This window comes from Anser anser (assembly GCF_964211835.1).
Source record: "Anser anser genome assembly, chromosome: 16".
NCBI lineage: Eukaryota > Metazoa > Chordata > Aves > Anseriformes > Anatidae > Anser > Anser anser.
This window is the reverse complement of record NC_139737.1, coordinates 12,087,885-12,100,279: the sequence shown is the minus strand read 5'-3', so window position 1 is coordinate 12,100,279 and position 12,395 is coordinate 12,087,885. Positions and strand designations below refer to the sequence as shown.

The window sequence follows — 12,395 nt, the reverse complement described above, 5'->3', positions numbered from 1 at the left end:
TCGTGAGCTCACCGTTGTTGCACCACCTCAGAGGCCTTTTAAGCCCCAGAAGAACACAATGACATGGTGCCAACGGTGCAGAGCCGCACTCCCCTTGAACTTTGCTGCCCATCTTCTCAAACTACCAGTTGCCATAGTGGGAAGGGGGCTGTCGGATGGAACAGTGAAAGAAAACCAATTACTGGGCTTTGATCTCCTGTCACGCTCCCAATACTGCTATGTGATTTGCTCTTTTGAGCGTCTCCAGGGGGTTAAAACATGGTGCACTACCTGGCCAGCCCCCTTTCATGAAAATAAATGGATTCCTGAAAAACCCCGATGAGCAATACTAGGTTTAACAGCAATGTACGTGGGCAACAACCAGCCATCACAGAGATCTGGAAAGAACCCCCACCACTGAGTGGTTCAGGAATCATATTTATTTACGTCCTGCAATTACCAGGCGATACGATTACTAGATAAGTTGCGTCGTATCTATGGCCACAGACAGCCAACTGCGTAGATGGGCTGGAGATACACGGCATTTGATTCAGGACTTTTACAGCCACTTGGCAGGCTTGTTTTGCTGTGGGAACATCGGCAGCCCTATAAATAAGTTATTGATTTTAATTTGCAGACAGAATACTGTTTAATCTGTGCAAACCGCCTCCTGTTCCACCGTATAAAGTCAGCAGAAGGAAATAAAAGTATCAAATATCTGCTGAATTGCACTAGGTTAAAAATCTGCCATCAGTGACATTTTACCCTTCGAAAACAACAGCCAGGCGCTGCATCCCATTGGCCTAAATCGAGTTATTTCAAGTGTGGCAGCAGCCATCCCCATCCAGCCTCCCCTCGGGAAGGCTGTGGGATTGGAACGGTACCCAATAAACCGAAGACCTGGGCATCATTTTGGCTCGCCTATGGGCTTTCTGTGGGGCTGGGGTCCAGCAGGGCTGATCGCCATCAGAACCAGTGCTCCTGGAGCAGGTGGGGGCGTCTCGGAGAAACCTGCTGGGTTCTGCTCAAGGGAAACTTTCGGGACCATGGCTCGCCTGCTTTCCCTTGTGGGTCTTTTTTTAATCCTTTGATGCCATGCAGTAAATTACTAAAACAGTCACTAGTGACCAATTATATACTCTTATTGCTTTGACTATGACTGTATGTTACTTGGAGTCAAGCTGGAGTTGGGCACAGGTCCCGGTCAGTGGAAGGCTGGTGCATCCCCGCTGCGACACCCACCCGTTCCTCTTCTCCAACCAGCGTCAGCTACTACAATACAACGTTTTCAAGCCACCTCACAATTCAGAAAAATTCTGTCAAGAAAAACATTTTCAAATTAACCTTTGAAATTATGGCTGCTCACAGCCTTTCCCCTACTCGACTCATGGAGCGAAGCCTGTTTCCCCTGAAATTCTATTAAAAATGCTAGCAAAATAAACCCATTACAGCTATAACAGCTCAAATTAATGTCAACATGTCAGGACATATGTCTAATTTCAGTTTGGAGACTTGAAGATTGGGATCCTCATTATGGGCACCATCAGCTGTTTCCAAACAGCCTTCAGGTCTGGAGAGATTCATTTTAAATGAGGAACATCAAGGCAGAGCAGACAGAGCAGTTCAGCTGGTGCATTAATTTCAGTCAGTTTGCTCAGGCTATGATTATCATCACTGTGAATTCAATAATTTCCTCAAACTTGCTACTGTTGCAGTTTCATCAGCCTTTCCACACATCTTTCTTCTCCATGGGAGACAGCAAGAAGCAGCACACACGGTGGCCTTCAGGTGAGGGTGATGAGAGCGAGGACCTGGGCAGAGGGGAACAGGGCACCCACACTGCCGAGCTGTCACGGATCCGTGCCCATCGAGTCAGCTGGCAGCTGTGATGGCTCGGCACAACGGGACCGCTGATAAGGTCCTGCTGAGCCGAAATGATGCTGAAAATTGAACCGAAATTATAAAACTACTCAAATTGCATGTTCCTCGGTGAAATACTAGAACACTAATCTACGTGCGTATTGATTCCACGTACAGAGAAAAGGAGGGGTGAACTTGTATTACAACAGTATTTGGAAACTCCAGTTGGTATTGAAAGCCTTTGCATTGGCTGATATATAAACGCGAGGCGGCAGACAGGTCTTTTCACACTTCTCCTGCCGTGGAGGTTCAGATGACACAAAGGAAGATGAACAGGAAGGGAGACGGGTGGCGGTGACGTGAGATCTCAGAGCTCTGCATACCCACAGCATATGCACGACTTGATTCTTCACACAGCATGCTTATAATCACAGCTTAATCTTTCCTGTTCTGTCTGTTCTGATTTTTATAAGCTTTTTTTCTTTTTTCCAATTTCTTCCTCTTGATATGCAACTCCCCAAAAAAAAAAAAAATCAATTCTCACTTGTTCTTCTCTGTTGCCAGTGTCACCCACTGCTTTCAGGAGAGGTCTTGTTTTTCCCAAGGTTATACACATTGTATGCTTCCGAATACGGGTTTCCAATTTTTCTACAGTCGAGCCCCTGTATTCTCAAACAAAATAGCACCTCTCAGTTTTGTTTTGTCAACTCCTAAAATTAAAAAAATGACCTTTTGGCACAACTGAGGCATGAGGGCAGATTCCACTGTCTGCAGAACTGCCAGGACTCTTCAAAACTGATTTTTCTTGTTCTCACCAACATTTCAGTTTTTTTAATGCAAACCTGAGAAATGCTGATGAGTTCAAAACAAATCTCAGTTGAAACTTCTCACAGTGAAGACAAGCTTCTCAGCGAGTTTTTGAGCAAAGCCCATCAAGACTCCAAATGCATACTAGAGAAAAAGATAATGTATTATATATTAGGAAAAAAGAGAGTATCTAAAGCCTTCATCAAGACAATTAGTCTTACTGGAAAACTTCTTAGTAACAGAGTTTCCTTGGGAGTAGAAGGACAGGTCCCCACAAAGCAGGGAAACCACCAGGACCCACTCGAAGCACTCAGGAAGCACTTGCAGCATGTGTGCATGTACGCATCTGCATGCTTATATAGGAATGCCAAAGGTCAAAGGAAGACAAAGAAACTCCCTGTCTACTTGAGTCTTCATTTTCTCATTTTCACTGCATTTACTGGATTATTTGGCTCAAGCTGTGAGGAGCTGACTGCAGCCATCTCCCCACTGGATAGGCAGTGGTGAGGGGGACATTCATGGCAATAAAAAGCAGCCTGAACTGCATTCAGTGCGCTTGCCACCACAGTTCTGGCGAGCATTGAATGGAGTAGACCAAGAGGGTTTAATAGGGGTTTAAGAACAGATTACCCAGAACATCTGACGTGAAAATCTTTTCCTGGAACAGCTCCAAAGGTTTCTTTAGAGCAATCCATCAGCAGCAAATTCACAGGTAAGCTTCAGGTGAGATGGTCAAGGTAAGCAACAAACCCAGTTAACAGGCCACTACATTTCACAGCCTGTGCTGGGTAGCAGACGAAGTGGGACACCGCTGTTGTGCCAGGAGCAGAGCACGGGGCAGCCACGATGCTTTCCTCCACCTCGCTCCAGGAGATGAGCAATGGTCTACAACCCTTCCCTGGACGTGTTGTCTTCTTCAGAGTGTCCCCTGCACCAGCCCAGCTCCCTTGGCAAGGGCTTGGGAGAGAGCTCCAGCGCAGTTCCCAACCCTTCCACCTTCCCCTGAAGTTCTCCACCACCAGGGGAAGCGAAGCACAGCAGGGCAGTACCTGCTCTGCCCATCCCCAATGCTGGTCAAGCAGCTGCAAAGCTGAACCCCTCAGAAGCTTTTGTGGGGGGACAGAGAGGGCTGTACTGCACGCTCCTCTCAGAGACCACCACATCTGAAGTACCCTTAGGCGAGATAACAACAAACGACGCATTGAGAAGTTTCAGAGATGGCAGAAGCTGATTAAACCTCATTGTTTCTACCAGGAGCTACTTGTCTAACAGGAGCTGTTTGAGCCTTGCTGTTTTACAAAGGGCTGAGAGGACTGTAACACACGGGGGAGAAAGTAAGACAGACAGGAGTAGAGAAAAGAAACAGATCATCATCATCATCACCACCATCACCACCACCACCACAGGCTGCAGCGGTGCCTCTGCTCCGGGCCTGCCGGCAGCACCAGGCCCCCAGGCCCTGGGCCTGCGCTGTTTGTAAGGCAGTGCCATGGTCTCGCCTCCAGGCCTCATCCCACAGAATCCCAGAATGGCCAAGGTGGGAAGGGACCTCTGAACATCATCAAGCCCAGCCCCCTGCCAGGCAGGATCACCCAGAGCACACCACACAGGATGGCATCCAGATGGGGTGTGAATATCTCCAGAGAAGGAGACCCCACAACCTCTCTGGGCAATGAGATCTCGTATGCTAACTGCCCCTCATGTGCAGCTGGTGCTCCAGAACCTTCTGGAAAGAGGTTCAGCTGTGTGTGCTAAGATCTTCCCTTCCCCACTGGCAGAACCACAGGTGCAAAGATGTCTCAGGTGCTTCCCAGGAGGTGGGCCTCAGACAAGTGCTATCCTGCCTTCTAGAGAGCCGCTTTTCTGAGCCAATTTAAATTGCAGCAACACCCCTTTCTTGCCGAATGTTTGAGACATCCCCCTTTTTCTCTCAGTCTCTAATAGCTTTTCTCTTCTTCTTGGTCTTCCCTTCATGCTATGGCCTTCTCCACAGACACAACTAAACCCAGCAGGGACAGCTCTGACTGAACACAACCTAAAGCAGGACTATTGCATTTAAGGCCATTGGCAAATATTCATTAGGTGAGGAGTAGACTGAGGGGAAAAAGTAGATGGGGAATACAAATAAAAGTAGGCTGGAGGTGAAAAAATGGGCCATCTGCCTGGTTCCGTATTTTATGCAAGTTTTGCATGTGTTGTACAGGACTAGGGTAAAATGGGTTATGCTGAGTATAAAACTGCCCTGAACACTTCAGCTATGTGTGAATGTGGCATTTCTTATCAAAACATTGCCTGGATTCAGCAAGGGACTGACGTAATGGCATGGGCAGAAGATTTTGCAAACTGGAGTTATCTCTGCTTACTGGCAGAATCGGTGCCTGGTGGAGAAGAGCAAGCAACTCACATCATGGACCATTTTAGAAGTGCTGTATCTGCTCCCTGTTAATATCTGAAGCACAAATATACTTGCCATAGTTCAATACAATGCACAATCCTGCAAAGAGTACTTCAAATCTGGATTCACAAATGCACCAGCATTTCAAAGCTCCTGAAAGTCACTGTAGTGTTTTGCAGGATCCCTGTAAACACTGTGGCCATTTACCAGTCACCCCGGGCTATCTTCTCATCTCCAACATGCTTCAGCCCTTTAATGTAATATTTAGACCAATGTTGTTATTAGATTTTCCCTGGATGAAAGGCTCTATAAACGTAAATGCCACTTGCTAATTCTCACCAGTACAAAATAATAGTATTAGTACATCACACAATAAGAAAAAAATTAAGCTGGTAATTTATACTGCTGAATTAGATACACTAACAAAAGAGAGAGGCAATTATATACTGCAGTAAAATCTTCAGTGCACAGACTTAAGCATTCCTCAGTCTTTAGTGTTCAATTAGGATGAAATTTACTTTCAATACAAGACATAACGCCAAGGGCTCTCAGGCCCTCAGCAAAAATATAGGATTTCGTCTCATCTGCATCCATGCAAAGTCTTTTTTATTCTGGCAAAGCTCAAGGTTTAGCTCCAAAGAACAATTAGATTTGCATTACGCGTTGCACTAACAGCAACACGCAGATTTATCTGCTGAATGAATATATTCTAATAGGTCTGATGATCTGTCTTTATAGTACCATTTGATTAACAACAAATTTATTCACTTGGCAGCTGTATTCCTTAATCAGGTATTCACTAAGCAATAGCATATAAATATGGATAAATGTCAGCTTTATGGATCAGAGAGTACAATAATTTCATTTGAAGAAAGGTGGATTGTCTATACTTCTAATTAGTTTCCCTTTAAATAGGCTCATCATATGGACACATTTGTACACGTCCGGGGCCTGATTTTCAGCACCAAGGGTGCGTGTCCCATCACACCGTATTCTCTCCTCGGAGCCTAATTGGAGCCCTCTGCTACGACCTGACAGCTTCCTTACACAAACATTTCCCTCCGTTAAGGGGCTTTACAGGGGGCGTTTTCAAGACGGGGTCATTCACGCGTTTGCACCTGCACAAACTTTGTGCCCAGCCAATCTTCACTTATTCCTCCATTATCTGGGCACGCCAGAAAAGGTGCTCGCAATACATATGCAAGTAAACTGGTGAATGACAGCAAGAGAAATTTCTACAGGGAATATCTTCAGTTAAATGATAGTGATAATAATGAAAAATTATCATAATTACCAGGGAGAAATATACTGTCTGTGCAATTCAATCCAGGCTTTTAAGACAGGTTATAGACTCAGTTGACAAAAGTATTTTTACCTTTCTTTTTCAAGCAGATTCTCCCGCAGCCACTCGTACACTTCATGGGAGGCTGGAAGAAAAAAAAAAAAAGTGGATGTGAAATAATCCTTGGCTTATCGGGGGTAAGTGCTGTTATTTTGATATCTTTATGGGAGGTAACAAGACTTTAGCTGTTGGACCCCGATTAAAGTAAAAACTGGGCTGGTTGTGAATAAATAAGTCGTTTGAATATTGTTAGCAGCCTCTGCTTCAGTGCACTACAGGTATCAAAGCTGAAGTTTAGAGCGCCTACATTTGGAAGATAAAATTCTCTACAAAGAGCAGAGGGCTGTTCAGGATAGCTCTGCAATACACCTGAAAAGCCACAAATAGCCTCAAAACGAGTCAGCTCATCATACTTGGTCTAAACAACTTCTGCGTTGAATTTTCCAGGAAACCTGGAAGAATTCTGTTCCTCAGGGCAGGAAGGGAGTATCAGGGAAGTCCTTCCCCTGAAGGATGCAGGGAATAGGGCAGCTTTTGTCACCCTGAGCCCAGAGCTGCTGCTCACAGTTCTGCACTGTGCTGCCGGTGACAGGCTGGCAGGAAGCAAGGCAGTTTTATGCCATGTTTTATTTTAATTAAGCACTAGGCACAAAAGAAAGAAAAAAGAAAAAAAAAAAGATAAGAACAGTGATGCCCTCCCTACTGGTCCAAATCCTTACCAGAGCACGCTAAACTCCTAACCTTGTGTGTGTAAACACTGTGCATGCTGAAGCTACGTCTTCGCATCTCAACTAAATAATTTCCCTGTGGTGTGTCCTTTTTGTACAGCATGCCACACACATGGGGCTTCTTTACAGATCATCTACGCCACTGCAGAAACCTGAAACAAATGTCCGCAAGCTAAATGAGCTTGAATCCCAGCAGGATTTTCCCTGTAACCCCACGCAGGGCAGGTCCGTGTTTTCAGAGCAGAAGGCATTACGGGGCTGGTGCAGCTTCCCTGAGCGTGCTGGCTGAACATGCTGCAGGTGGAGAGCTCGCTCTAATCCTGCTCCCATTTCTAGCTCAAATAATTTCACACAGTGTAGAAAATCACATATGAGTCTCAGAGCAGATCTTAACCATGCTCTGCACCCTTCTGGCACATGTGACCATGGCTGCGTTGCACCCATGGAGGGGAGGAGTTTGTGAAGTATATTTTGCTACCCAAAAGTAATCCTGAAATAAATGAGTAAATAAAAAACATCCTTCATGCAGTTCTAGTCAAATAGAAATTTATCCTGATTTTTGTTTATTAATCAAGTTACTGATCTGTTATCTTTCAGAAATGTGACAAGTGACTGACAAGAGACTGATCTATCACCATTTAATATTCAGAATACATTGCATGCTGAGATGAATATGAGAGTAACAGTTCCTTGCAATATTTAAGTCTACTGAGCCCTGCAAATATCACTTGATTTATCAAATCTGATTTGGGGCTTATAGCCTATATAGAGAGAGTTCTCCACTTCCTAATCCATTTGCCAACAAGTATTTTCTCTGCTTTCCTACTTCATCTTCCTTATTCACTGATCTGAAGGGCTGGTATCTTAAACTTACTTAGCAAAGACAAAAAGGAAAAAAAAAAGGATTTAAGGATTTTATTATAAGCTCTGACAATTATATATGTCCTGGTCCAGAGAGTAAATAAAAGTAAGTGGCTGTTTGCTGTGCCACTAAATGCAGGCCACCAAACGGACTTTTATATGATGCTCTGAGACTGAAGCCATCAGACTTGCTGCTGAGTGAACAGAAGAGGCCACTGGTTTGTCACCCTCCCGGCTGGGCCCGCTTACGATGCCTGTCTGCCTTCCTCTGGGCACTCTCCCCTAATCCAATTGATCTCAAAATAAAAAAAAAAGAATAACTTTCTGAGGCTGGCAACTTTTTCAGTTGTAATACGCTGTCTTTTAGCAAGTGAATGTCTGTCATTCTGCTTTTCAGTTAATGACTTAAAAATCCAGTGAAAAAAAGGCAATAAATACAAAATAAAAAGTACCGGCCCCTTTATTTCTTGCTCAGAGGCAAATTGTGCAACCTTAATTTAACAGAAAATGATCAGCTTTATGACTAGATGTGTTGCAAATAAACTGACAACCTTTATACAATACAATTACTTTATTTTATGTGATATTATTATTATCTGAGCCATCTGACACTCTTATGGCTCATATAAAAATTCCTATTTTAGTGCAACTTTGAGCTTAAATAGATCTCTTTGTACTGTGTAAAACAACCCCCCTCCTCTCACTTTAGCACTTAAAACCTTCAGGATATACAGAGCTCTATCATATTCCTTCCTCCTCGGTTCTAGCAGTTGGGTTTTAGCATCTTGGTCAAAGGAAGCATTGCCAGTGATTTAAATCACCACTGGATCATCCCAAAAGTACACCCATGGGAACAAATCAGTCCCACAGGACTGGAAGGAAGACTTCACTTAAGCTACCTGACATTTTTTACCAGAAAAAAAAAAAAAGGTATTTTTCAGGATGGAAAATCATGATAACCCAGCTATTTTGCTTCTCTTCCTTAAATAAATTCATTGAAGCGGCTGGCACTGTGCAGCCAGGCAGATATATCCATTCATTACCATCTTTCCTCGCTCCATGCCGCACATTTAATTCTTCTGATTCTTCCTCCCAAATCTCTCCCCAGCCCTGCAATCCTGTTAGCAGCTCTCCCCCTTGCTCAGCACAAATCCCTCAAGAAAACAGGCAGGTAACTGCCATTATGCTTCACAATCACCGAAAAGCACGACAATTTCCCCCGCTGTGTTAATTCACTCTTCGCCACTTGGCAAAAGGCGGCCTCTCCCTCCCTCTCTCTGCCCACGGTTTGAAGGACCCACACTGGTTTTCTCCTCGCAGTGATGAAATTGCCTGGCATGTCAAGAAACGCACCCCTCCAGCTCATCGTCTTCCAGACACGTGGGGCAGACACATAGCACCTGCCCCGTAGCACCGACCCTCACGGTTTAACTCCTCCACCCCGGGAGTACCCCCATGTGCCCTGGGGTTTAACCTGACGCTGGGGTTGGACAGCGAGGAGGCAGAAAACACTGATCAGATGACAGCTCCCGAAAAGTGCTGGGGTCTGGGGGAGGCTCTGGTGGGCTGAGCTCCCAAAAGGTCTCTTGCTGGTGGTGGGTGGGGGAAACCCAGCCCCATGGATCCATCAGATCAATTATGCTGCATCAACAGGAGGCTGTGACCTAAGGAGACCTTCTCCAACCACGTAGTGTGTTTGGGTGCACAGAATCACCTGTCTTCTCCTGTATGTGCAGGACTGAAAATTCATGTGTTCTTTACAGCATTTATCTCTTTCTGGCTGGTTCCAATGTGTGATCCAAACCATTTAGTCGTGTATCTAAAACCTATTTTCTCCTGAGAATGTGTGGAAAATGCTTTGCTTTTTTGGCAATAAGTGCATTGCTGCTGTAAACAAGATTTTTCTGAGCTCTTTTTAATGAATATAATTAAGAACACATTATAAAGCAGATTATTAGTAGTAAACAGCAAGTAGTAAATCCCATCTATATAATGTAGCAATATTATTAGGTTTCTTCTACTAGAACTGCAAACACTTGCACCCTGGCCATCCTCCTAATACGATGAATTCCTGATATTTATTATAGTTCTTTGCAACCCGTAACACAGAGGTCTATGGTCTAAGAATAATAAAGGGTACTTGCTATTAAATACAACTGGATGAAGAGGCAAATGAATATTTGTCATTATATAGCGTGTTGAACTGCAAAAGCAGGAAAAAATGACCCTTGAAAAATAGGTAAAGCCATCAGAATTTGGTGATCTTTAAAAAATAAAAATAATAAAAGGGAGGTAATTAGGTATTGTGACAATGGATAGAAAAGAAGAGGAAGCACCACAAGAGCAAATATCATTTACTGGATCCCTGATACTTTTGCACCTTCATGTGATCCTGAAAAGCATCTTGGCTGATTCAGAGAAATTACATCACCGTCTCCAGCGTATGACTAAACCCTGAAGCCACCCTCGGAAGGAGAGCTGGTTCCTGCTCTCACCACTTGCCATATGTCTTCTCTTTCTTCCTCCACCATCGTAGCCTCATTTGCTATGGAAACAAGGCTCGTGTGATCCTCCTGCCTTTCTCATTCCCCTCACCTCACTTACAACTTCTAAGCCTGTAGGACCATCTCAATCTGAGTTGACAGATTAGTAGAAAGCGCAAAAATAACTGGATCCTCAAAAGTCTTGTGAGGATAGGACACTGAGAGAAAGGGAAAGAGAAATGCCTTATTTATGTCCCTGTTTAATGTCCCGTACGGAGTGAAAGGCTGGAGTGTAAACTAATGCCACTGGATACCAGGTGGTCAATGTATGAGAAGGGTCATAACTATGCAAGACCTTCCACCATAAACTTCTTGGGCTAAAAATTCAGTCAGCCACCAATGAAAAAGAGGCTTCATTATTTTTAGTACTCACAAACCTACTTGTATTTTTTGTTCTTTGTTTCCACTTTCTTCTTCTAATAGAACAGAAAAGACAGCATCAGCCAAGCAAGACTTCCCTAACTCTTTTGCAGCATCTCTGTATCTGCTGCTGGAAATGGAGCTAAAAGCAAAGCCATCAGCTCACCACACCGGTGCTGCAGAGGCTGAGCAGATCACATCAGCGCTGGTTCTCCACCAGTAAGACTGCCAGGAAAAATCTGTCCCATGGAAGACAGAGGATGCACGTTTTCTTTGCAGATCTCTTCTTCCTCCTCTTGTGGGAGTCCTCCTTTTGTTTTGTTTTCCTTCAAGGAAGCCAAATTAGATTTCAACAGGAACAATAGCAACAGCAGAAACATCGGCTCTGTTATCTCTGTTCATTGCTCTTTTCTCCCAAATATTGTTTTTGCACCACCTGAAAGTCTCCAACTTGGGCTTTCCTTAGGAAAAAAAAAAATCTATCTCAATAGTTAAAGGAAAAAGGATTAAGGGATATTGTTAAAATGAAAGCCCTACTTAATACCCAACATCTTCAATTCTGTAACCATTTTTCTTTTTCCTATATCTCTAATGAAAGGTTAAAAAGATCTTTAAGGCTGATTGTTGCCATGGGACTAAGCAGCCTGGAGTCTATTAATTCAACTCCCAGCAGTTTGTTTAACTAGTTAGTGTGCAACACTACCAGGGTCATGCTGACATCCTTATTTCAACCCTCTTTTCGAGTAATATAATTGGACTACTCCTGATGACTTACAATTAAATTTAAACTGAAGTTCACAAGTGAACTTTCTATCTATTAGCCTGTGTCAAAAAGCTTGGTGTTCTGAATCCTTAAAAAAAAAATCAAAGCCAAATGAGAAAACATTATGTCTCATTAGATCAATCCTCTGCTGATTTAGGGTCTGATACAAAGTATTTGTTAATGCTAAGATTGACATTAGTTCTTTCCTTCATAAAAAAGTAAATAACATAAAAGATATTAATGGGTAATGCCTATTTACCCTGCCAGATCTGGAATTTCACAATACTTTTCTCCATATGCAAAATGCTTTTAAAGTTGTCTTAAACTATGACTGACTCTGAACCCGTTTAATTCCTTTCCTCTTTTGAGCAACTGCCTCTTCCTTTCCAAGCTATGCCTTGGTATGTGGGACTCACCAATGAGCTGCTGAGGAGTCTTAAATAATTGATAATTTAATAAGCTCTCTGATGAGAGAGAAATTCAGTCTTGTACTCCAGCTGTACTTTAAAAATCTCCCTGTATTGTTCTGCTTTGCTTTGGTGACACCAAAAGGAACTGCCTTTTGGTAAAGGCTGAAAAGTTGAATATCTTATACATGGTGCATGTCAACACCAGAAATATATAACAAGTGCAAAGTGTTTATGGTATACGTCTTTACCTGATCTGTAACTGTTGGGGAGGACACTTAGTCAGCCTAAATTAGAGCTTTTGAGTAAAGAGGTTACTCATTTGCATTTAATTTTCTGCATTAGTTCAA

At 43.5% G+C, this 12,395-nt stretch overlaps 1 protein-coding gene across 7 annotated transcripts in view; it reads right to left on the bottom strand.

The window, feature by feature from the left end:
* Positions 1 to 12,395, bottom strand: part of PTPRT (protein tyrosine phosphatase receptor type T) — a 572,020-nt gene that overhangs the window by 500,352 nt on the left and 59,273 nt on the right. For all 7 annotated transcript variants that reach the window (XM_083801726.1, XM_083801725.1, XM_083801723.1 and 4 more), the window contains one exon: positions 6,417 to 6,468. In XM_083801726.1, coding sequence (XP_083657852.1) covers positions 6,417 to 6,462 — 46 coding nt within the window. In that variant the 5' untranslated portion in view covers positions 6,463 to 6,468. The remainder of the gene's footprint in view (positions 1 to 6,416; positions 6,469 to 12,395) is intronic.